The sequence below is a fragment of the Epinephelus fuscoguttatus genome, linkage group LG8, assembly GCF_011397635.1.
Source record: "Epinephelus fuscoguttatus linkage group LG8, E.fuscoguttatus.final_Chr_v1".
Lineage (NCBI taxonomy): Eukaryota > Metazoa > Chordata > Actinopteri > Perciformes > Serranidae > Epinephelus > Epinephelus fuscoguttatus.
The window spans coordinates 24074903-24101708 of NC_064759.1; the positions used below are offsets into that span (position 1 = coordinate 24074903).

General features: G+C 40.1%; 2 protein-coding genes across 3 annotated transcripts in view; both read right to left on the minus strand.

Moving 5' to 3' along the window:
* Positions 1 to 476: 476 nt before the first annotated feature.
* Positions 477 to 12811, minus strand: fxyd5 (FXYD domain containing ion transport regulator 5). Of its 2 annotated transcripts, XM_049582533.1 has the most exons (10): positions 12656 to 12811; positions 10020 to 10065; positions 6699 to 6794; positions 6390 to 6536; positions 6252 to 6302; positions 5605 to 5667; positions 5164 to 5193; positions 1316 to 1390; positions 1174 to 1219; positions 477 to 686 (listed from the first exon to the last, which is right to left on the minus strand). In XM_049582533.1, the coding sequence occupies exons 1-10, from the start codon at positions 12710 to 12712 to the stop codon at positions 662 to 664; spliced, it is 636 nt and encodes a 211-aa protein (XP_049438490.1). In that variant the 5' UTR covers positions 12713 to 12811; the 3' UTR covers positions 477 to 661. The 2 variants fall into 2 exon arrangements, with proteins under 2 accessions (XP_049438490.1, XP_049438491.1); XM_049582534.1 differs by lacking the exon at positions 10020 to 10065 and having other exon boundaries at positions 12656 to 12809.
* A 2106-nt stretch (positions 12812 to 14917) lies between these two features.
* The window catches only part of nphs1 (NPHS1 adhesion molecule, nephrin), an 89786-nt gene continuing 77897 nt past the window's right edge, over positions 14918 to 26806 (minus strand). Inside the window, exons 31-33 of the mRNA XM_049584592.1 lie at positions 22766 to 22844; positions 22384 to 22553; positions 14918 to 22224 (exon numbers count right to left, since the gene is read on the minus strand). Of these exons, the coding sequence (XP_049440549.1) occupies positions 22135 to 22224; positions 22384 to 22553; positions 22766 to 22844 (339 nt within the window). The 3' untranslated portion in view covers positions 14918 to 22134. The remainder of the gene's footprint in view (positions 22225 to 22383; positions 22554 to 22765; positions 22845 to 26806) is intronic.

Genomic DNA, 26806 nt, shown 5'->3' on the forward strand with positions numbered 1-26806 from the left:
CTCCCAGTTTGTTGTCTGCATCATTAAGATGCCATATGGATGCAAAGATAATGCGCCAGTGGATTCTTGTTTAATCTAGGGCTTTACTCACTTACAAGCACAGAGTCACTAAGAGGCTTAGACACCCCTTACTAAACATCACGTTTTTGTTGAGATTGAAAGTGTAAAGAGCGTGCAGTATCTATCAGGAAGAGGTGACCCCGGCTTCAGTTTTAGATCCTGACGGAACACAAGTGTTGTGCGAGATTGTCAAGTATGGGATGACATGGGTTATTCTTCATAACCTTTAATAATAACCCTGGCTGTGAGACACTGCCGATGGCTGTGTTATCATTTAAAAGATACAAAGGTCATTAGAAACAAGCCCGCTTCAGGGCTGGAGGTTTGATTAAAATATGAATCACTGAGATAAATGACCGCTTTACTTTTTTTAGTGCAGTTTTGCTAAGTATAGAAATGACATTTGACAAAGATCGTTTCACGTGTCAACATGATTCATGTGCGCTATGTTTATTCAGTATTTTCTAAGCAACATAGTGTCAGTAAATCTACATTCACACACATGCTCCCACGTTTAGGTTGAGTTTTCTTCTCCTCATGGACTCGTGGTTGGTGTCTTGCAGCTTTGCATTTTTTATAAACACACACACGCTCTTCCTCCTTATCTTTGGACAACTCGATATGATCTGAAAAATCAACACACGGAACATTTAAAGAAGCACTATTTAAGCAATCAATTATATTTATCAAATATTCCACAGTAAGGAAAACAAACAACGTGATTTGCAGTTGTTGCGGTTGGTCTGTTACCGTTTCGCCCAACAAATAGCTTAATCATAATCTTTTTGATCTATTAATCATCACCGAGATTTTAGTCAGCGTTCTTTTGAGATATATGTCTGAAATGACGGATTGTTTGCCATATATCACCCACGAGCCTGTGATATAAATTACTTAACTCATTCAGCTGCAGTTTCCCAACAGCTTGATATAAGCACGGCTACCCTTCATGCACATGGGCTGTAATTTAGTCAAACATCACTTTTGTCTGTCAGCTTTCATTGTCTTAAATTATTCAGCACTTGTTCTAATCATGCACCTCTCAAACACTGCAAAAATACTACTCTTGAACATTCACTAGAATAAATGAAAATGAAAGCTGCGAGTACTTACTTAGATGACCTCTTGTGACAGCTGGGCAGGCGGCAGACCCTGCCACCTACAGTTAGACACACGCAAAAGAGTGAGAATGGGCAGCTGAATATAATTACAGTGGTTTACAAAAGACAGAAGTGGCGCTCAGAGTCACACTTACAGCCAATGACCATGATGCCCACGATGAAAAGTACTGCTGCGATTGACAGTCCAACTTTGCGCAGGAACTCATAATCTAGACACACAAAACAGGAAACAGACACTCAAGCACAGACACAGCAGGTGATAACCAGTGTTGGGGAGCAGTGATCTACAAGGTAGATTAACTACATTTTGCTGTAACTTGCTGGTAGTTCACCTACACTCATAATTGCACAGTGAATCAAGTAGTTAAATTACTTTTTTGCCATGTTTTGTGGACTTATCTACTGTAATTATGAGCAATATTGGGCCATCAGATTGTAGCAGGCTCTTCCTATATTTCTCCCATTTACATCTACATAGTCCTTGTTCACAGCGCCAAATGTGACCCACTCATGTGGGGGATAAGGGTACTGTTTAAACCCACCTTTAACCCAGGCTCCCTAAGACTGATAGTAATCTTTAGGTCATGGCTTCGCGTGTAGTTGTACAAGATTTAATTTTGAAAGCTGCTAAAAAAAAGCAATAAAATAGCAACTCTATTATTATAAAATTTAATAAAATGTGAACCCAGATACTCAGACTTAAAAGAGCCATATTATAATCCAAGATGTTGTAATGCTGTTTCTATGATTTAATTATTTTGTGGTTTTTATCCAGGCTATATTGTCTGTGTGGGTGGTCACTCGGTTTGCTGTGCACCTCCATGCAGGTAAATTTTCCAGTTTTGCATGTGCATGATTTGAGAGGAGCACGTGGTAGAGCAGAATTGGATCAGGACTAGTTCACATACAGACAGCCTGTTTAAAAAATTGCACCTTTTTTTTTTTATATAGATTAGCAATTTCTGTTTTTGTCATTTAAGTTGCTCAGAACCAGCATTACATCTTTGAAATATAATACTGCTGTTTTAAATCTGAGCATCAGGGTTTGCATTTTATTACATTTTCTAAAAATAGAGCTGCTATTTCATAGTATTTTTTCAGCATCTTTCAAAAATAAATCTTGTACAGTTGCACTTGAAGCCACGTCAATTACTAACATTTTTTTTACACGTATATGTGTGTTGACCTAAAGATTATAATCAGTCTTAGGGAACCCGGGTTAAAGGTTCTTTTTAAACAGTACCTTTATCCCCTACTTGGGTGGGTCACAAAAGAAAAGGAATTATTTTTCTATTTACCTTATCTACCTTTTTTACCAGCTCTGCCCTCTTTTCTTTCATCCTGACCACAGCAACGTTTGCAAAAATAAACTTGAATATATTAGGTGTTATTTATCCAGAGGTATTGATGATTGCTGTTCACTAACAAATGTTCAGAGAAGTTGTTGCATGCTGTTTTAGAAGTTAGCTGACTAACTGAGTCATCCTGCGTGATGCAACACCCCCACCTGGACTTCAGTTTCTGTACATCAGGTGTCTGACTGATGGACACTGTGTACAAACCAAAGCTGACATTCCTGTACTTTCCTGTGAATAGTGTTTTTTTATGACCGTCAAGAAGTGTACTTTTTGCAATAAATTAAACTGACTGGTATTTTCGCCCTACATTCTTCATACTATGTATCTTTGTTATATTTGGATTCTTTATATAAATATATTTTATGGATGTATTTATTCTGACATTTTCTCTGACATTTTTTATTTGGGTTAATGGGAGTCATACAGCTCTTAAATTATTTCCGTATATATGCTATGCAGGGGTGTAAATACAGACAGTGCAGGCAGTGGGTTTGCACTGAGGCCCCTGAGGTTGAGGGGTGATTGAAAGTGATTCAGATTGCCATTTCAAAAATATACCCGTGTTCAAAGATGAATGATAAAAAAGAGAATATTACTAATTTAAAAACAGTGCCATTTGCTATACATGTCCTCAAAAAAGAAAATCCATCTGCGTCATGGTTTTCTTTCTTTCTTTCTTTCTTTCTTTCTTTAGCTATTCTTTAAGTGTTTAGCAGCTATTCAAAACAAAATTATATCATTTTATATATAAGTATAAAATCTGTAAATATACTATAAATCTCTTCAGTCAAATTATTCATTTCTTACTGTCTTTGATATTTTTTTTTAGACATGCAGTGATGATTGCTGGGTTATATGTATGTTGATGTTGTCCAGTGTCAAGTCTCTGTTGTGTCAAGACAATGCATGCATGACAGCATGCACTAGGGCCCATCGTAACTTCCTTACGCAACTGATGCTAAGTGTCCCCATTACACTGTGTCAGAGATTTCTCTATGAAATGTGTAGCCTGAGCTCTATATTTTAGAGCACTTTACTGGTGCATTTTGGGTATTATTAAGCATTAACTCTTGCTGTTTTTCCCCTATAGGAGTCATAAAGAATGTGTAATTATATATACTATTTGCACTGGGTTATGCAGTAACTGTTGTTTATGTGCATCTTCATTTATTTAATAATCTGGTTTCTACCACTTCATATTTAGAGTCTCTTGCTGTATGTTTCTGGACCTGGGCATCTGCTTTTCTACCTTTCACCTTGTTACACTGGTTGTTATTGTTCTCTCTGATTACTGGGGACGCTCCTCATACTTGGGAGAGGCTGTTGGTGAACAGTTCATACATTCACAGAGGGACCCGTTGATGCCATTATGTATTTTATGTCCTGATTGTTGTTTGAGCCTCACCTTTTTATATGAACTGCCTTTCCTGCTTGTTTTACCACTCTGCTGATGACTTTGTAGCTGAAACGCATCTGTTTCTGTTTGTTTTGTCTACATTAAATACCGTAAAACTTCAATTAAAACTATAGTCCAAATTAAACACCTGGTCCCTTTTACTAGCCTGGTGTGGCTACACATTTTGACAAATAAACACCTGTCTCAGTTAGACGCCTGGTCTGGTTGCTAAGCAGTTCATCTTTTTATAGAAGTTCTTTGGATGTATAAAAACGGTCATTGGCTACCTCAAATTATGTCTTGATTACCCTGTAAGTTATTCATATTCCGTTAGTGCGTAAGAGTCCTCAGATCAAAAGAATCAAAAGGGATTTTCATTAAAATTAATCCAAGTTGTGAGTGTTGTTTTAAACAGGATAAAGTGGTGCTGTGTCGGTATGCCGGGTGCTGTAATCCTCGAGTGCCATATCTCTCTCTGATGTCTGTTGGAACTACATGACTCATGATCTATATATTATCTGAAACCTAATTTTTAAACAAGTAATATTCAGACTGGTTTGAATAAACAATTTGATCGTATTCCCTGATCTTTGCTGAGCAACAGTTTTGTGTTAAAGGAATTAAAGGCCTGTCTCATATAGAGGCCTGTCCAAAATATAGGCCTGTTCATTTCATTGATTTACACAAATAATAATAGCCCAGGCTACTAATAGAATTTTTATGGTAAGTAAGTTTATCTGTGAGTGCCTGTGTTCTGTTTGTTGTCAATATTCAGAGAAATTGTTGCATGCTGTTTTAGAGGTTACCTGACGAACTGAGTCATCTTGTTTGGTGCAATATCCCCACCTGGACTCTACAGTAGCTTCTGAAGGCAGCTGTCTGAGTGTTAGACATTGTATACAAAATCAAAACTGACATCCCTCTCACTTTCCCATTCGTGTCTTGTTATGTATTGTTTATGACCTGTGCACTTTTTGCATTTTAATTTTGTTCTAATTTCCTATCACTCTATAGTCTCAGTTTAATCTTTTTTTTTTTTTTTATATATATATATAAAGTAGTTCGAACCACTTTTTCTGAGTAGCTTTAGTCAACCCGACAGTTTCTCCCTCGGTTAGCTTTGCTGTAGTTCAACTTCTGCCGGTGTGAGCTAAAGTTACGCTTTCAAAGCAGCTTCCCCAACACTGGCAATAACACAAAACTAACACAGTCAAGTGTAGCTTCTTACCATAGGTGAAATCTTTGTCACCCTCCGTACCTATAAGATATAAGAGGAGAAAAGTATTGAATTAAGTTTGACTGCTGAACACAGGAAGCTTCTGCAGGAAATAAAAAATGAGAGAGAGGATCACCAGGGAACAACAGTCAGAGATAGCACGACAGATCCACTGGCCCCGCTGACATGCTGTTGATGGTGCATCAAACCCCTATCTATGGAAAGCCAGCACAGCATGAGGACACAAATATCTTATCTCTTCTTGCATAAGGTACAATCAAGCATTAATCTGTTGGCAAGAGAGGAAGTGAGGTGCTCTATTCTACCACTCCGCCATGGGTTTTGTTTGGAAGACAGGGAATTGTGATACTGTCAGTCTGCCATGAGGTAACAATAAAACCGCAACGCCTGTGGCATTTAAGGTAACTATGGAGTAGTAAAAATTTTAGTCACCCGAGGCAAATTTGTCTTTGATGGCGCTCGTAGTTATGGATGGGGAGGATGTCACTGTGGATGCTGAAAAAACAGACAGAAAAAACATTAGTTTCCTTGACTTTTTTTGGATTTAATATCTATAAAGTCTAATATGTATAATGCACAGGTTTATAAGGCAAAAGCATAATTTCATATTTTGGAAAATATTTTTCCCGGGACATACTGACTCCTTATCTTTGCCATACGAGTCCACGCTTAATTACTTCTCATTAAATTCCAGGTGCACTCCAATGTTTAACTCCATTTTTAATTGAATTTCTGAATATTTCAGTGGAATGACTCTCTTAGGAAATTTAGGCTGACACTTTTTAAAGCATATCAGCGCTCTCTCTGTCGCTCTCACTCTAGTTCCCTGCCTTTCCCCAGTGCTGTAAAAACGCAGCAGAAATACCCCTCTGTATATCTCAACAAGGACAGGGAGTTTAACATTTTCTAATTACCTCATAATTAGTTTTAAAGGGAGGAAGCTTTACTGTAAGCCTTTGCTATTGATGTGAGGGGATGTTATAGCCTACTGGAGTGCTCGTGGTTTATCTACCAGCCGAAGTCAAAGGCTCCACCGACTGGGTGTTCGAACATGTGATGGAGAGGGAGCAGATTGTTACCTGGAGTGAGGGTGGTCTTTGTTTGGGGTTTTGTTGTCCCCTCTGTGGCAGCTAAAGGGACAGAAACAAACAAGTTACATTGGGTTGAATTGAAATTATGGGTGTCATATATGCAGCACTAACAGCACGCCAGACTACCTGCTGGAGCCTTAGTTTCTGATGTGGTGCTGCTGACATTGACTGGGTTGCTGGTATTAATGTGCTGCTGCCTTGTGGTTGGTTCAGTAGCGAGGGTTTCCGGGGAGGAGTCAACCATTCTGGTGACTCTTTTTACCACTGTCTTTCCTGTTGCATCAAGAAAGCAACTGAAGTGAATTAAACTGAGGAAACACCTGTTTTTTGTCTTCAGATAGATAGATAGATGGATAGATAGATAATGTCTGAAATAGCCTGGAGACTGCAGACACAGCAAAGTAGCATTTCTCACGATAGCCACAAGTACCGTACCAGTGGGAGTTGGAGCAGTGGGCATTGTTGTCGCTGTTGTATTGCTCCTCACAGACTCCATTTGATCTGCAGGTGTGGAAGTCTGAACCCTCGACACTGCAGGGGGAAAAACCAAAGGACACATTTTAATCGCCAAAAACACAAGTCAGATGAAGCCTCACAGCAAGGCCTCGATACAGTAAACTTTACAGGAGGAACAAAGTGCAGTGTTGTTTACCCCAGCGACTTTCTCTCAGACAATGCTGTGATGTATTCCTGGCAGTGGCCAGACTTCAGAATGTGTCTGGCCATGCAGGGGAGAGCGAGGCCTGCAGATACACTGAGAGTGTGTCACAGTAATAGTCCTGTGAGTGGGGCAGTGCGGCACAGTTACAAAGAAGTGGCTCTCACAAAACCTCTGGCCACAACAGAGCTGGATTGTTGTGTGAGAGCGCGGGACAGTGAGGCCGTTGTCTGTTTACTCACTCAGCACCTTCCAATTAGTGCTGAAGCTCTACAAAACCTCCACTTTCTTTGGCTAATGCTGTGATTCCAGATACTTTAATGAACCCAGACTTGACATGGGGTGCAATGATTTACAGCTGGCTCTAATTTATGATGTGTTGGATATATTGTGTGTGGATGGAAACTTTAATTTTGAATAGTAAACTAGGGCTGGGAAATATATCTTTATCTATGCCTTATAGAGAACCTTTTATATTACAGTCATCTGTTCGGACATGTTTAGTGTGAGCTTATACCCAATCTGGACTAAGATGACATTGGACCTTCAGTCTTCCAAGCCCAAATTAGGATCATAATGTATATTCAATACTCTGATAAGTTATTACATTATCTTACTCTTGAATATTTGTGACAAGACTTTATGTAAATTATCAAACATTTAAAGGGGAACTTCCCTTATTTTACATGTAGGCATCAGCTTACTCATAACGAGGAGTACTACTCTGAGACAGTAATCTTGATGAAGTCATTCATGTGGGCATTTTCCCGGCAGGTAGGTGTAAGATCCACTTATGCACAAATATATATTTGGTAAAAATGTCTGTGTTGAGATAACATTTTATATTGTTTCTGATATTACTGAAGTTTACACACACTTTCTGTGTATTTTGCAGTGTGTAGTAGTGGACCATGCTAAGGTTATGTTTATATTTACTATTATTTCTGTGTTAGAATACAGGCATAACTTAACTTTAGTGCACATGACAAAAAGCCACTGTTAGAACGTCATCCTTGAAACGCCAGTTTGGCCATCAAACTGTATAACTCCCCCTTCTGTAGGGAGAGGAGCTAACATGAGGACACTGACAGTACATTAGGTGTCGCACCTACATTAGGTGCACTATTACTTCAGATGATGCATATTACTGCTCATATCTTGTGCAATATTTTTTACAACATCATGCGCAATATTATTCCTCAATATCATGATTCATGATCACTTGACAACGTAGTGCAATATCATTTTCTCAGCCATATGCAATACCACTGCTCGTTGTTATATGAGAGTCACTGATTAGCAGGAGCAGTATATTTTTCCACCATTTTATTTCAATTTATGTATTTATCACACTCCTATTGTTACTCTATTGGGCACTGTTTTTGGCTTATGCTCCTAAGTAACACTTCTATCTGTATATCTGTATATTTAGCCAGATATTTAACACTCTACTCCCTGACCCGTGGATCCCACTGGTTGTTACTGGTTGTGAATCATTAAAATTGTGGTTGTTGTACTTAATGTTACTGTTATTTGAAATATTCTCTGGCACAAGAATTTCCTCTGGGATAAATGTTGAATTGAATTGAAGATGAGGTAAAGTCTGTGTAGGTTTGGATTGTAATACATTTTTGACCATGTTATGCAGCGTTGAAGAACGCAGCAATGTCTAATACTGTGAGAACACACAAGAATAGGACATCACGTTGGCAGTGGACCAGACGATGTGTAATTCTGGAAGTTCTTTTTTTGTTTTCTTATTTGTACTCTCAAATAAACCTTGTTCAAGTTTTTCCCTGCTTCATGTGACTACTCTGGATCTTCACAAAAGAACTGTAACATGAGTCAAAACTGAGACACCTTGCACGCTAATAGGTCCAAAAACTTGGATATGTTAAAACAAGCCACTATAGTACAGTCTACAGGGCTTACTGGGGTGGAAATAATCAAATATCTTCATCACCATCGTCATATCTGCATCACTTTTGACATTTAAAAAAAAAAAAAAAAAAAAAAAAATCTGTCTCTTATAAAACCCCAATTTTATGTAGTGGACATACTAAATCACTGGTGTGCCCCTTTAAATGACAGATTAGCAAGCTGCAGCTTAAAGCAACACAATACTGAATGAAGAAATAACACACTCTTCCTCTTTCAAACAATATGTTGAACTCACGAGCACTAAAACAAACCCTTGCCCAATTTAATACACTCAGAGGCTTTGCTGCTGCTGTCTTACTTCCTCTGGTTGGACCAGTAGCTTGTTTTTACTACTGTTAGCAAACTTTTTACAGATATTACTGTGTCAGTGCCATTAATCTGTCAGTTTGTGAATTTATGACACTTTACTACCTGTACTGCTGTAAAGCCACATTTAACCATTTACATTTTAGCGTTGCATTATCCTGTTGTTGTGATCTGTATCCAAAGCAGCTGCTGTCACTTTAAACCAAGGATGTCAAATTCATTTTAGTTCATGGGCCACATACACTGTTCAGTTTCAAGTGGGCCAAACACTATTGCATAATAACTCATGAATAAAAACCCCTTGAACTTTCCCCTTTCTTTTAGTGCAAAGAAGTACAAGTACATTCTGAAAAAGTTCATCCATTTACAACACAGACGATGAACAGTCTGAGAAGTTTGAGGAAAAATAAGTGCAATTTCAACATCAGATTTTCCACATTTGGTCAGTCTATTAGTCACTGTGTATTTTCCGTTTTTTAGCAATCGAGATTCCGCAATATTGTTCTGAGACTGAACTCCAACGCAGGGTCTTCTGTACTGAAGCTGCTGATTGACAATATTATGCACAATTTTCAGTATGTTTAACTATGACCACAATAAGTATTCACTGTTTTTCAGAAAACTGTATTCTGGTTTGGGTGGGAAAGCCTCAGACGGAGCATTTTTAATTAAGTACACTACTCACTGCTTAGCTTGCTCCTGAAACCTGTTACCTCTTAGCCTGATCATCTACCGAGCCAGATCGGACCTTTTGGTCTGCAGCCTGTATGTTTAACACCCCTGCTTTAAACTGAAGTCACACGTGTGTTTCAGTGAGCTGATTAAGTGCAGGCAGGATTTTTTGCACTCACCTTTTAACATGACAAACAGGAGAAAGGTCAAGGAAGTTAAATAAATCTGAAAGAAAAGGAAAAACATATTATGGGGAGAGGATGTGAAAACATGATGCACCTTAAAGGTCCAGCGTGTAACATTTAGAGGGATTTAGTGGCATCATGTAGATTTCTTCAAGTGTTCATTGTTTAGGAGGTTTTTACCGGGAGCTAAATTATCCACAGGGGTCTCCTCCTCTCCAAAATAAATGACCAGGTCATTAAAACCAGTAAAAAACTCAGTGTTTCTCCTAAGCTGTTAGGCACATCACAGACAGGCTAGCCCAGCACCGGCTAATGTGTGCCCACCATTTTTCTGACTCAGACATTCAGGGGTTTTTTACTGGAAGCCCAATTATCCGCATAGGTCTCTTGTTCTCCAAAACAAATGGACTCAGAGATTTAAACCAGTAAAAATACTAAATAAAGCAGTTTCTCGTCATGACGCAACTGCTAACTACGGTCGCTGACGTGAAAATTTGAATGGCCCTATCTAGAGCCAATGTTTGTTTTGTCCGTTCTGGGCTACTGTAGAAACATGGCGGTGCAAAATGGCGGACACCTTTGACAAGGACCCGCTCCTTGTAGATATAAACAACTCATTCTAAGGTAACGAAAACACAACAATTCTTATTTTCAGGTGATTATACACTAAAGAAAACATAGTTGTTATATTAGATTTCATTAGTGCCAATATATCCCCCTACATTGTTCACACTGGACCAGGGCTGTTTCAAGACACTCTGGGGGCCCTAGGCAAGAGGCACCAGCTACCCTCCTCCCCTGACAAGTAAAGAACAGTCCCTTCATAAGTAAAGAACAGTCCCTAAAGTGCGGTGAGGTTTGTGGGCTGTTACCTGCCACAAAGAGAGAAATGTGAACGGCACGTCACATACCTGTGTGCCGCCACAGCTCGGCTGTCCAGATATTTCTGGGCAGTCATGAAATCAACAAAGACCCCATTAGGGAGGTCTCCCAACGTGTCGTCGTTGCAGTGTCTAAGGGGGTTTCAAGTTGTGTCACTGATTATGGACCAAATGTCAGCAGTCTCTGGGAGGCCCCCTCTAGCCACTCGCAAGCAGCAGCTCGTAGGGGACCCCATTAGGGGGAATTCCAACGTGTTGTCATTGTTGCAGTGTCTATAGGGGTTCCATCATATTGTCATTGATATGGACCAATGTCAGCCGTCTCTGGGGGCTCCCCTTCCAGCTCGGGGCCTTAGGCAATTGCCTAGTTTGCCTGTCCGGTTGCAACGGCCCTGCACTGGACCTTAAACTAGTATCTTAACAAACAATATTTCCACTTTGGTAGTTTTAACACAACCTGGATATAAGATTGAAATGATTCAACCACTTTATCTAACATCTGCAAAGTAACCCGGAGCCCCTCAGATATTATAGTTAAATGAAGACAGGTCATAGAAACACAGACCCCGGATCTGGTGCATTGGATTGGAGCAGATACACAGCATCCAGACAAAATGTCTGCTCATTAGCCCACAGAAAAACAATGTTAATTAAGCTATTGTCTCTTTAGCCATGGCTATGATGTTGTTTCACCAGGGCACCAGTACAAGGTGAACATGCACTGAATGTTAAATCAAAGGATTAAAGACAGAGCGCATTCACTCTGGAACATTTTGTACAGTGCAGATCTACCAGACAGGAAGTTGTTCTCATTGAGGTTTGGCACCACATGGCCTCTTCTCCTTCCTCCTAAAGCACACAGGCAACATCTCCCACACTCCTCACGAAGCATGACAAAAAACAGATTCGTACTTTGAATGTCAAACTTTAGAAGATAACACATATCATAACCACGATTTTTCTATTCATTTGTCAAAAAAAGAGTGACCGAGGCTGCACATTGTGTATGCGATCCTCCCACACGTGTCTGTGCTGAACTTTGTGGCAGTATTGATCAAACTTTATCGCATTTTTTAAGTTCGCTGCTGTCACCAATTAAAAAAATGACTTTGGAGGATGTGTCAAAACAACTCCTTTTAACATAATGGGAATCCTGTACTGGTGAGCAGCATTCTCTGAATCAGTGGAAAAACATACTCTCTCCTCCCCCTCACAACATATTGCCCCTAGCTTGAAACAAAAACAGTATAGAGAAACAGGAGTAGGCAAAAAGCTGTCCAACATTGCATGATTTTATAGCAACACAGAAAACAGCAGAGGCAGGTAGAGTGACAGATGGAGGTCTAGGCCAGTGGCTCGGTTTGAATCCACCCCTAGCAGAAAATGAATCTCGATCTTTGACCTATCCTGGTGGCAGCTCGTCCTCCGGGCTTCGAACAGTGTGACAGGTGAGCGTCCATGGCCGTCATGGGCTGTGACAGCTCAGATTAGCAGGTCATGCCAATCTTCATTTCACTCCAGAGCATATGTCAAGATGAAGCCTGTTTCCCCTGGGCTGTACAGGCGTCTTTCCCTTCCCCTAGCCTGACCTGTCTGCCTGTTTGTCACATCTAGCACTCTCACTCACTCTCCGTCTGTCTGTTCATCCGTTTGTCTGTCATCCTCCATCAATCTCCCTTCAGTACGCCTCGCCAAAAACGCCCCTCGGCCCTCTGATATTTAGTCATCCATCCAGGCTATTATGCTTACCTTAGTATCCATCCTGCAAGGTGCCCGGGTCCAGAGATTCATCCGCATCCTCATCATCCACGGTGCTTTCCTCTGTGTGTCACTTCTGAAAGGCTGATGGGCTAACTGCTAACCAACCACACCCATGTACTCAACCATCACTACTTCCTCATCCAATTGTCTGAACTCTGCTTCAGTCTTTTAGTCTCTCTCGCTCACCCACTCTTTCTCATGACATGGCCTCCTCCTTCTTGTTCTTTGGCTTCCAGTCTTTCACTCTCTGTCACTCCACTGTGATCTCTGTCTGCAGTTCAGCCGTCTCTCAGCACTGCAGCTTGTCTACTTTATTTCTCATTTCCCTACAGTGTACTGTCTTTTATTATACCTGTGTGTTTGCCTGTCTGTCATCCTGTCTAGTTCACTGTCTTTTTTCTCCTGTGTTTAAACAATCTTTTCTGTCCACGGGTCCATCTGTCATCTGCGTCCATGTTGCTGTCTCCCAAACAAGAAATGAATGACCTTGCTGTAATGAGAAACTGATGATAAAGTCAAAAATGCTGCACATATTGGTGGAATCTTTAATCATGGCTTCCTTTTCATGGTGAAGAGTTTTGTTAAATATCCCCCTTTTAACTCAGAGACATTAACGATGTTCTGAATATATACTTTACGTTTTCAACAAGCTTTTGAAGAAGCAATTCTGTTTCTTGAGTATATTTCAAAATGTCCTAACATATTGAAAACTTGTTAAAAGTCTACATCTCTTTTGTAGACACACCTACTCCATTACATAATGCGTGGGTTTTTGTCAGAGTTTTCAACTAGTTCCTCAAGGCTGCAGGGATAGCTGTGTGTGATTGTGACCCAACAGCATTACCCAACTGAGAGGCACAAACCTAGACTGTTACAGCAGACAAAGCCTGCAATTCATCCACACTAGCAAAGGACAGCCTTTGTCCAGAGTACCCAGGACTCTTTTGGCTCAGCTTGTGCTCTGTCACATTGCTGTGGTTTCTCTAAAGAAACTCTCAACACTCTCCTTGATGCAGTTTGCATCGTGACCCATCCTCCTCAGGACAATATTTTTCTCATGTTTTCAAAATAGAAACAAACAGTGGACTTGCCCATTTTATGCTTCCACCTAATTATATAATAAGATGTATCCTGGCAAGTCATTGGTAACCAATAACAACCAGCTTGTACACAAATATGATAAGGAGAACATCAATCTGATGAAGCAGCTACAAGGAGTTTTCAAGTCTCACATTCAGTCTTGAATACTGCTGCCTCTATATGACCTACATAAGCAAACATTCGGCAAGAAGATTGGATTTCTATATGGCTGTTCTTAATATCTTTCCTGGGGTCTGATTCCTTGTGAAATCAGACAAAATGATTTACATCACACCGACTGCAAAAGCCTATGTTAACATCTTCCCTGGTAGTGTTTCACACTAGTTTAAAGGAAACAGGAGATTGTTATTTTAAGATTATTTTTTAGTTTTTTAATTGCTGTTATTATAGCACAGCTAGAGGGTGACAGGAAAGGTGTGAGAGAAAGGGGCGGTTGATTTGCAGCAGAGGGCCACAGGTTGGAATTAAACTCAGGCTGCTGCAAAGTACTCAATCTATATGGGGCACACACTCTACCAAGTGAGCTAGAGATCTTAAGTGCTATATCGTAGGCAACTGGACTTGAGTTTCTTTCATCCAAGAGACTTCTTCAGTTCGTGGATGAGAGGTGAAACATCTTCAGGAAACTCAAGCAAGTTCCAGTTGCCTACGATATAACACTTAAGATAACCATGACCTGGATGACTGAGAATCTTCACCAACAAGTGAGCTACAGGTCGCCCCAGCAGAAGACTTTTCTTGAGAGAAAAAGACACAAATTGACTAAAGAAGAAGAACAACAACAAAAACAAACAAACAAACAAAAGCTAAAAAGGGACAGTGATAGAGCTGGCTGAAACAACAAGTTAACCTTGGTCGATCATTTAACATCTGGAGAGAACTGTAGGATTTGAAAGAATTTTAAACCAATTTTTAAACTTCCTTAGAGAATGGAATGTAAACAAAATTACTTTCACAGAGCAACCAAATCTGGTCACTGTAGGCTTACATGTAACCTAGGTTTACGAAAAGTACTTTGTTTCAACATCTTCATATTATAGTTTTTAATCTTATATAGCCGCAGATGGATACACTACCACATTGCTACACATCCTGCAAACAGCTGTTTCAAAAGGAAAAACAGCATTAACAACTAGAAAAGTGGTTTTTTTTTTTTAATTAATTTTCAAAATAAAATATTTTGAAGACATACAGAACATACAGAATAAACAATCAAAAAGTGCACACTGTAGAGTGCAGACTGCTGCCAGGTGGCCGCCAGAGCCGATCACCACCCAAATACATGTAACACAGCTGTGCCCAGGTGCATTGTTCCTCCTGACGTCCTTACAGTCAAGATGACAGCAAAGAGAACAAAACATGGCTTTTTTTCAATCTTGTATTGTGCCTAATTTTGGTGTATCATAACATATCAGAAATGGAATTAATCTGTAGGCTCCATTTCGAAATGAGATCTAACTGTTCTATAGATGTCAGTATTTCAGTCATCACAATAAAGGCCAATGTGTGGTCTGCAACAGACTGGGCAAGGCTTTTTGTTTTCGGTGGAGCTGATTTCCATAAAACTTGTGGCTCCTACCAGCCGATTAACAGCATTGAGGAGTCAGCAGCCAGTTCTGATATATAAAACAGTCAATAAAACAGATTTGCAACAATTGTGAATCACTGCAACTACAAAAAGGTCCCTAAGCATACAGTCACAAATCTACACACAAAATATTAAGCTGATTGGTCCAGTAGTTTGTGAGATTATGTGGCCAGACCAGTACACACTCACACACATTTCCAAAAGCATGATCCTCTTCAGGCTTACACCAGGCAGCGATAATAAGTTCCGTCTGTCTTCCAAAACAAACCTTAGCACAAGCCAGATCAAGATCTGTAAGGGTGCTTTTAGAACTGGAGATAATTTGCCTTGGTCTGAATCAGAGTTGGATAATTGCCTACAGTTGGTTTGTGTTCTCACAGCAGCATTTACAAGCGGACAAGATCAAACACCTGAAGCGAAAGCTGCCTTTGATTGGTCAAAATTTCCATGTGGGAAAATTCCTGGAAGTAAACAAAATATTGAAGAAGAGTACACTTGCAAGATAAATGCAACACTTTCTAGTGTCACAATGGAGGGACAACTACACAGGTTGATGTTAGCGCTGGTCATCGTGGACTATATTGCTTGCATTGTTCATTTTAGTCGAACCAAACAATGATTTGATGCATTGGATGTGCTGAATGTGCATATTAAGGCAGTACAGGAGGAGGCGCACATTAATAACCCTCCAGGACTGTAACATGCTCATGTTTAACCCAAACAATGCGCAATGCAGCTGCAGTTGGTCTGGCTCAAGGTCAGAACATGTTCTCACCACAGAAGAACCACACCAGAGTTTGTTTGTAACCGGACTGAGACCACCTCTTCAAGAAGGTCTCGGTCCAGTTGTTTTGCTGCACGCTCGAGTGTGATTGCTGTGTTCACACCTGACACCTTGATTGAACCGAACCAAACAGGGCAGGTGTGAAAGCACCCTAAGATATGAGGTGGTGGCGCTCATGGGAAGTGCAGTCTTCATTCAAGGAAACAGTACCACTTTTGTCCACAGGGGCCGCCAAAATCAACACAAATGGCATTTCCTTGTAGTCACTTCAATGCAACACTTCCTTAATAACTAGTTCCTTTAGTTCCTTTTTTTTTCTCATTCTTTTTATTAATCTTGCTGGACATTTTGTTTACCTGCATGATCACACTATATAGTTTGCTTTCTAAATTTCCCATTAAATACAATTTATTTATTTATTATATTATATTATACAGGTTCACATATACAGTATGTGCAGATAAATATTTCAAAATACATTTTAGACATGGGTACATAAAATGGGGTCCTTCAAAAGCAGTGACCTGTCTATGTAAGTACCGCAGTATCGCAGTATATGAGGTGAATTATTAATGCTAAAATGTAAACATTCATAAAATGTTTTTGTACAGTATGTCCTATTAGACTCTGAATTAATAATAACATAATGTTTTTCTCTTTTTTTGTCCTTTTGTCATCTGTTTATCCCGGTATTTGGGTGGGAGTAGGTGTGCATTTAAATGAGTGAGATACAGGGGGGATGTGTGGATTTTAATGTGCTTACATATAAAAAACAAATACACCCAGGTTTAAATGAGACTTGAAAAAGAAAGATATTTTTCTTTTGTTGAATATACTGTATATCTTTGGGGAAAAATACCAGGAGAGTAATGCTCGTCTGGATGTGAATTTTGTTTAATGGAGCCTACACTATTTCAAATAGAGACAAATGGTGACTGTAAGCGTGCAGTGTTTTAACAATGGAAAAACTCAGCTTCATGTTGTTTTATATGCGATCTCTCTGGACTCTGTAAGCACGTCTGCTTTTCTGTGGTATAGCTTTATTTTGTCTCGTCTTCCTGGTACGGTGTACACACTGCGGCCAGTCATCAAACTCATCTATAATTAAAGATGCTATTTCAGTTTCAATATGCTTTCAGATCTTCCTTTATCAAGATTATCAATCAATTATTTTCACTTCCTGGTTATCTTTCATGGACCACTGTTATATTTATTCAGTTGTATTCTTTCATCCACATTGGAGGGCAAATTACATCCTCATTACTGACAACAGGAGAGCAGAGCCACAAAGTGAGTCATAATAACTGCCAGTAAAATCATGTTCTAATTTGTAAAACCTGTGGTTGCTTTTGATTTGATTTCTATTTAGTTCAAATTGAAAAATCTGAATAATGAGAGCAATGACAGGGTTTGCGGAAATCTGAGTTAAATTTGAGTTAGCTCCCCACTGGTAGCACAACCTGTTAAAGTGATAAAGGAGTATTATTGAATCTCCTGTTTGTTTTCCACAAAAACATTCAGGAGAGGGGTAAAAAGGACGCGGAAACACTGCCAGAGCTGAGGTAATTAAAGTCTCTTATTTGTTTCTCTTTTGACTTTAATTGTGCACTCGTGCAGCCTGAATGGTGGAGCTCCCAAGAGATTCTTCTGAACGCATCATATCAAAACGTTCACGAGGCAAATGAGGAAAAATAGAAGTTGACGTACAGTATTGAGCTGTCAAGCCTTCAGTTTAGCAGATTACCGCTCCTGCCTGAGTCAAAATGATGCATCATGAACAGGCTTTGGTATGAATACAGCAGTCATCTTGACAGGAACTTAAACAATTGTTCAGTAATGAGACAAACATACCTTGACAGCTCATGATGGAGAATAGTGAGCCTAATTGAGGGAACGCAGCTCTGTGAAACATTGAGATTTATCTCTAGGCAGTCAGGCTCCATTGAGGAAACAGAATGTTGTAGGTTTGTACAAATGTGTGGACGACAGCAGCCTCGCCAGAATTTAACTATCACTTCTCTCAGTAAACATCTCCACTGCACTCTACAGTGATAACACTAAAAAGAGTAATGTTGTGTGAAGCTTGGGCCAGCTACAGAAAAAGTCATGAAGCACACCACATCATCTTTATCAAAAAATAAAAGTGGACATTTCTGTTAAGGAAGAATAAATCAAGATTTGCCTGCACTGTGTTATTGTGTTTCGTGTGTGCATCTGTGTACTCATGAGACTGATGTGACGAATAGTGCTTGGGGGAAAAGCAGAAGTTGGAAGCAGAAACAGGATGCATGCATAACGGCTCCGTGTACAGATATAATAAGAGCCCAGTCACTATTTGTGTATTTTACAAGGCAGCGGGAACCTAAAAGAGCCGTGGAAACTTTGAGGAAGTTTATGATCTGTGCACAGTGAACCTTCAAAGATGAAGTTACATAAAAATATACAGCGCAACCCTGTTATTGTAATCCAGGAAGACACCATCTATTTTTTGCGTGTGTTTCATTGGTTCTCAGGATGGTGTGACAATAGTTTGGTTTTCATCCAAATGTAGCAGGAATTTTAACCCAGTTTTCAGAAAATCATCAAAAGAAAATGCGAATTTATGTGCGAATATTGGGAGCTGGTTCATCAAGATAAGCAAGGGGTGGTGCTAATTCTCAGGTCAGGTGACATCACACCAGTGGAGAACGCTAGTAAAACCTCAAACAAAGGAAAACAATCAATGTATAATAACGGAGAGCACACTGAAGAATGAAAATAGAGAGTTTTGAACAGCGGACATTACAGCTCCGTTCTCTTAGAAGAGTTCTTGTAACAGTGCTTTGTGAATAAAAGCCAGCCAGTGATAACACAGAGTGTTTGCAGTGGCCTATACAACGACAGGGTACGTCATGACTGTACGTCATCATACATTCCCTGAATCAGTTTCCATTACATTTAGCTTGTATCAATACACCATTTTCTCCACCTCTCCAAGCATAAAAACTTTGTGATATTTTGAGATTTTTTTTGGTGATTCCACTCAGTAATTTATGCGCTAATTAAAAATGTGCCCCAAAACAGATAGATGGAAACACATGTACGCACTTATATCGTCAATAAATATTGGTCAGATATACATATATTCAAGGAACTGAGGCTCCAGGATGACTTGCTTGAAGAAATGAGGACAGCTAAGTCTGTAACATTTTTTCAGATCTTTTCTTAAAACAGGCTTTTGTCCTTATTTTAATTTAGATTTTTTAACCCATGCTAACAGCATGGCTCTATGGATGGCAGTGGCACCTCTTTGGTCTAGACTGAAATATTTCAAGAACTTTTCATGAATTGCCACTAAAGTTTGTCCAAACATTCATGTTCCTGTAAAGATTAATCCCACCAACTTTACATAAGGTACTCTAGGTTATACATTCTGGTTTTGTCCTAAGATTGTTCCTTTTTGGCAGGATATCTTCTCTAGGTATTGTAAAATTCATGACATTCACACTGAACTTGACCCGTTAATTGCCCTGTTTGGTTGTTCTGAAGCTTCTCTTGCTCTGCCACATACTGTACAGAGGTTCCTGATGGTTGGCCTGTTAATAGCAAGGGATTATTCTTAAGGAATGGAAGGCTACCAGTGCTCCCTATTTCTGTAGATGGCTTAGGGAAGTAGTCTTGGGGATTCACCTTGAGAGACTTCGATACAACAAACTGAGTTTGTATGATAAATTTGAGAGTGTTTGGGACCCAATACTTGGGCGCCTTACTTTACCATCTATTATCTTGGCCATTTTGCCGTTCTGTTTATGTAATAGGCTTAACATTGTATTTATTTCCACCAAGTCTGGCTTTTTCATTTTTATTTATGAATTTTTTGAGGCATTTGTCTTTATTTTTGTTTTTTTTTGTATGTGGGTTGAGTATGTTTGTTAGTCTGTTTGTATATGTATTGTTGTTTTTGAGATGAAAATCAAATATAATATGAAAAAAAGATGAATCCCACCAACTTTGGTGATCCCCTGACTTTTCGCCTGGCAATATAAGGCCAAAATTTCAGTTTGCCCAAAACTCTGGTCTCTGAAGATTGCAAAACTAATGACGTTCCTATTAACCTCAGCTGCACTTTAGTGTTTATTAGGAAAAGTTAGCTTCTTATCAAGTTAAACTGAGATGGTGAACTTGATACACTTTATATCATGGATGTATAAAGAAAACTGGATACAGGGCTGGGAACTGGACCCCCCTGATTCCTATGACAGTTGCTCAGTGGTGCATAAAGCCAAAATGTTCAACTGGCGCGTAACATTACCACCCATTACTGCCCATAGGCCAGGAGCACCAGAGACTTCTACTGGTGGAGTCAGCTACTTCCTGTTTAGTGATCTGCTAACTTGGATGGAATGGGAATAAAATCATTTAATTGTGCGGCTCTTGTAGACTTTCCAAATTTTATCACATTGAATGGATCAAATTTTGATAGTAATTTTGCAGGGGTTGTGACGCTCTAAGAAATGTATTCACTGATTTACAGACGTTGCCTTCACAATATAAGTCTATGGGGAAAAGTCTTTCAGGGCCCAGTGGCATCATGTGATGGACCCAAGAGTTACCCGGTTTGGTCACTACGAAAATTGGCTTCAAAGCCTAGTGCACGTCCTGGGGGTCTGCATTACACCTGCTGAACATCTGCATATTAGCATTGTCACTGTGAGCATGTTAGCATGCTGATCTCAGCAGTTAGCTCAAACCACTGCTGTGGTAAAGTGCAGCTTCCCAGAGCTGCTAGCATGGCTGCAGACTCTTTGTCTTTTTTTTATTTCACTTAAATTGTATTTTTATCTCTATAATGTTAGAACTGGTTTAATCTTGTTACAAAATCTAATCCATTTTTATTAGATTTTATATTGGATGTTATTGTTAATTTGCTGTCTTGTGGGAAGCAACTTTGGCTTCAAAAAGTGTTCTATAAATAAAGATTAGAATTACTGTTTTTCTTTCAACTATAATTTAAACAGTAATGAAACCCACTGGAAGAAAAGAGTGTGTGTATATATATATATATATATATATGGTAGCAGTAGCCACAGCAGCAGCTTAGCCTCTCTTCCTGACTCTATCTGTCTTTGACTGTCCACTCTCGGTGAAACAAATTCCCTGCACGGTTTCTCTCTCTCGCTGATGCTGTGAGCTGAACCCCAATCCCAGAGAAAACAGGATTAGAGTCTGGCCCCAGATATGGCTTTGCGTCCTGAAGACATAACCATGCTAAATACCACTCAGTACTATCCTATTGTAGGGATTCCCACAGACTAACTGTGAAACTCTTTGTGTCGTAGAGGGGAGGGACAGGTCACTGTCGTCAGGTTCCCGTCTGGATACATGTTTAAAATGTTGACATCATATGGGTCAAATAGGATGCTGTCTGCTTCGGAGGCACTGTGAGTCTGTGCTGCTTCTGTCCCAGCGCTAACCACAGTGTTGTCAGTCCATTTTTGTCTATAACTGACTGATTCATGTCTACCTGCAGGCCAAAGGAGGAGGGGGGGACTGTGAGTAGTGACCGTGACTTGGCTCCAAGGAAGAGGGTAAAGGTGAAAGAACAAAAAGAGGTCAAGGGAGGTGTAGGATCACAGAGGGGGAAGAAAATAAGCAGGTGGATGTAAAAAGCATTTTGAAATTCTTGATTGCATGGCTTGGCTTTCAGATATTTCTCAAATCATTGTGCTCACTTCTGTTCAGCCTCTTGAGTTTGTCATACCCGGCTGTGGGACAACACTCACTGTTAACAATATACACAGAAAAAATTATATTGAAATACTGAATGACATTTTAGCACTCCAGCTACATTCTAATCTTTTGATGGGTACATTCAAGGTGACTTGTGAAATACCATTCGAAAAGAATTAAAAAAAAAGACACTGTATTCAATAGCTGCTACTCATCAGTACTAAATGACAACTGTTGAGTCACAAGCCGTGCCGTAGCGTATGTGTTTGCTCTGACCTTCTTATTCTAAACTAATTCGCCTCGCAGTTCAAAGGGAAGCTCTGAATCTCTCTGTGGCTGTCGTAGATCCATGAACTCCCCCACTCTCTCAGCACCCTGCAGAGAGACAGATTGCATCTCAGTTACCATCATATACTATGTGATAAAGCTACAGCACATCAGTAGCTTTATAGATAATTTATTTTTCAGCCAAATTTTGATAACAAATGTATCAAATAAGAGCTCTCATCACAGGCTGGGGTTTTGTTTACAGACCTGGGGGGAGGTCGGTGATCTCCACTCACGCCTTTGATGTGGCAATCTGTGGTCAAACAAGGACGCAGGGGAAGGAAGAGTTCGGGAAGCCAGGATGTCCTGGTACAGTCCCCCGTCTCTTACATCTTCATACAGATGGCTGTGAGAGTCCACGGGGAGGTGGGTGACATCTTGAAGAGCACATGGAAATAGATTCGCAAAACATGAATAATGCTGGTGGCAAACATTAAAATAAATCTGAAAGTACTCCAGTTGGCTCGGGCTGTCTGCAGAAAGTTCAAACAAGACAGATTTGGTTCCTGTTCTGCTCGGACCTCATTGTATATTGAATATGAGGTGTTTATTGTTGCCTTGTTTACTCTGAGGTTTATTTGTGTCTCACCAGGCCTTCGCGTTTCCTCAGGGAGTGGGCTGAAAGGCAGCGTGTAGTCACCGGTAGGGTAATAATAATGGGCACTTTCCTGAAATTAGTGAAACAGAAGAGATCACATCAGATTAGCTTTGACCTCAAGTGACTTTGGGTAGATGACAAAGCCACATTTGCTAAATCAGTACAAAGGGGACAGCGGGGAGGGTTCATCGACCTAAAGTATTTTCTCACTGGCCTCTAGAAAAATTAAACCACGCTGTTAGACGTGGTTTTATTTGCATTGCTTTTACCTGTCTACATTTACACAGATATTTTCATAAATGGATATTTTATTTTTTGGCCTCTCGTCCACACCCTTTTTGTTTAGGGTCACTAAAACAGATATTTTTGAGAATGCCTCCGGAGGTGCAAATTTTTATGCACTTCACAGACGAACGGAGGTGTCTGCTGCACCCAATATCATCTGATCCAAATCAGCGTCCATGGTTAAAACTCCACCACCACGGTTTTGGATCAGCCCTGGTCGAACCAGCAGATGATGGGACAATTTAGAGAGTGTGACTGTTGTTAACAGGGAGTGAAAGGTAAATGTCTGCATGTCCAGAGTAGGGCTGGGCACACACAACAGTTCTCCATCAACACTCAGAGAGACACAGGGCTGCTACTCCATTTAATCTGTCTGTTAATTAGCCTACAGTGTGATCCGTCTATATGTTGCACCCGCTATGCTAAATCAGTGTGAGATGAGTGAAATTACCACAGTTGCACACATGCAATTCAACGCCGTGCTGCTAGTTTGTGTGTGAGGTAGATCACAGCGCGTTGCCGTTCTATTTGGTAGCTGAAGTCTAATTTGTGACAGTGAGACAGCGCCTGGATGCAGGCGACAGATGTGTAAATGCAGCGACAACACAGATATTTCATACACAAGACGTATAATGCAGACAAAGTGTCTCTCCCTCCCTCCCTCGGCCTCTCTGTTGATGCTCTGTGATTTAATAAGATTTACAGCCTAAATAAGAAAAATAAAAACAGATTTTAATTATTGTCCAGCACTAGATTTGTTTTGAAAGGCCATGAAAAACGATTTTTTACTCCCCCACAAAATGTTTAACTGTCCCAAACTACAATGGATTTAGGCCGACTTGATACATTAATACTCATGTTATAGCTTTGTGTCCTGTGCTGCAAACCTTTAAAAAAGACTTTTTCCAATAGACATACAGTACAGGCCAAAAGTTTGGACACACCTTCTCATTCAATGCGTTTTCTTTATTTTCATGACTATTTACATTGTAGATTCTCACTGAAGGCATCAAAACTATGAATGAACACATGTGGAGTTATGTACTTAACAAAAAGGTGAAATAACTGAAAACATGTTTTATATTCTAGTTTCTTCAAAATAGCCACCCTTTGCTCTGATTACTGCTTTGCACACTCTTGGCATTCTCTCCATGAGCTTCAAGAGGTAGTCACCTGAAATGGTTTTCCAACAGTCTTGAAGGAGTTCCCAGAGGTGTTTAGCACTTGTTGGCCCCTTTGCCTTCACTCTGCGGTCCAGCTCACCCCAAACCATCTCGATTGGGTTCAGGTCTGGTGACTGTGGAGGCCAGGTCATCTGCCGCAGCACTCCATCACTCTCCTTCTTGGTCAAATAGCCCTTACACAGCCTGGAGGTGTGTTTGGGGTCATTGTCCTGTTGAAAAATAAATGATCGTCCAACTAAACGCAAACCGGATGGGATGGCATGTCGCTGCAGGATGCTGTGGTAGCCATGCTGGTTCAGTGTGCCTTCAATTTTGAATAAATCCCCAACAGTGTCACCAGCAAAACACCCCCACACCATCACACCTCCTCCTCCATGCTTCACAGTGGGAACCAGGCATGTGGAATCCATCCGTTCACCTTTTCTGCGTCTCACAAAGACATGGCGGTTGGAACCAAAGATCTCAAATTTGGACTCATCAGACCAAAGCACAGATTTCCACTGGTCTAATGTCCATTCCTTGTGTTTCTTGGCCCAAACAAATCTCTTCTGCTTGTTGCCTCTCCTTAGCAGTGGTTTCCTAGCAGCTATTTGACCATGAAGGCCTGATTCGCACAGTCTCCTCTTAACAGTTGTTCTAGAGATGGGTCTGCTCCTAGAACTCTGTGTGGCATTCATCTGGTCTCTGATCTGAGCTGCTGTTAACTTGCGATTTCTGAGGCTGGTGACTCGGATGAACTTATCCTCAGAAGCAGAGGTGACTCTTGGTCTTCCTTTCCTGGGTCGGTCCTCATGTGTGCCAGTTTCCTTGTAGCGCTTGATGGTTTTTGCGACTCCACTTGGGGACACATTTAAAGTTTTTGCAATTTTCCGGACTGACCGACCTTCATTTCTTAAAGTAATGATGGCCACTCGTTTTTCTTTAGTTAGCTGATTGGTTCTTGCCATAATATGAATTTTAACAGTTGTCCAATAGGGCTGTCGGCTGTGTATTAACCTGACTTCTGCACAACACAACTGATGGTCCCAACCCCATTGATAAAGCAAGAAATTCCACTAATTAACCCTGATAAGGCACACCTGTGAAGTGGAAACCATTTCAGGTGACTACCTCTTGAAGCTCATGGAGAGAATGCCAAGAGTGTGCAAAGCAGTAATCAGAGCAAAGGGTGGCTATTTTGAAGAAACTAGAATATAAAACATGTTGTCAGTTATTTCACCTTTTTTTGTTAAGTACATAACTCCACATGTGTTCATTCATAGTTTTGATGCCTTCAGTGAGAATCTACAATGTAAATAGTCATGAAAATAAAGAAAACGCATTGAATGAGAAGGTGTGTCCAAACTTTTGGCCTGTACTGTACATGTTAAAAAAAGTATGTCTGTACATCAGAATTTTTCTTAGCACCACAAAGCCCTGCAAAATGACCCCTTTTTCCTATCAGAATCTGATCCATTCAGTTGATAACATTTGGAAAGTCTAGAAGAGCCACATAACTGAATCATTTTAAACGCATCTCAAATTAGCAGAATGCTAAACTGTAAGTAGCTGTCTCGGCCAGCGGAAGTCTAGTGCGCCTGTTCAGTGGTAATCATCCCCGTAATTTCATACGTGCCAGCTGAACTCTTTGGCTTAATACTCCCTTGAACAACTTTCATAGTAATGAACAGGGCTCCTCCTCCAATGCTGTATCCAGTTCTCTTTACACATCCGTAGAATCAACAGTGATGAGATCTCCAGTATGTGTTTGTTAGGCTGTACACTTTACTACCTTTGCGATAAACAGAGACTGCAGAAACGCTGATGAGCGTATTGAGTCGTTTTTAGCTCTAGTTCTATTTTTGACAAAGATATTTTGTAAAACTAAGGTTGTGTGGACAGATTTTTTTTTTTTTTTTAAGAGGAAAGCATCAGTTTTTTAATATCTTCATACCTGTAGCCAGGGCCTTACACTGTATATTCATCTCTGACATTTCAGTGGTGGATGTCTGCCTCCTCTCCAGTACAACAGAGGTGGACAGACTTGCTGTGAACGGTTTTAATTGGAACTACCGAAGATGATATAGTCCCTACGAAAATGGTTGACACACTGAAGTGGACCATCCAGACTAATGGTGATTTACAGAATGAGACGTCCTGTTTCCAAAACTGTGAGGACCCCCTCCATTGTGATGGGGTCTGGGCAGAAATCTCACGGACAAGTGTCTCAAAATTTGGGCAAATAAAACCAAAACTATCTGCACTATCTGCAGATATCACTACAGGGAGATAGGAAAATATGTTTTTATTTTATTTTTATTTTTTTTTGGCTGAACCAACCCTTACAGGTACGTCCTGTATTAAATTAGGAGAAAGATAAAGCCTGCCTCAGTGGGGATTTGAGGTTTCATTATACCCCATCCTGACAGCACAAAGCTATCTGTTTTCTTCTACCGCGCTCAACAGTTTTCTTCAAGGTTCAAATCCTTGTTGGCCTTTTAAAAGTACAAAATGATAATTTCTCGGAGATCGATGTGCATTTTGAATGCTAATTGTGAGGTATTGATCTGTGTTCCATCTCTAT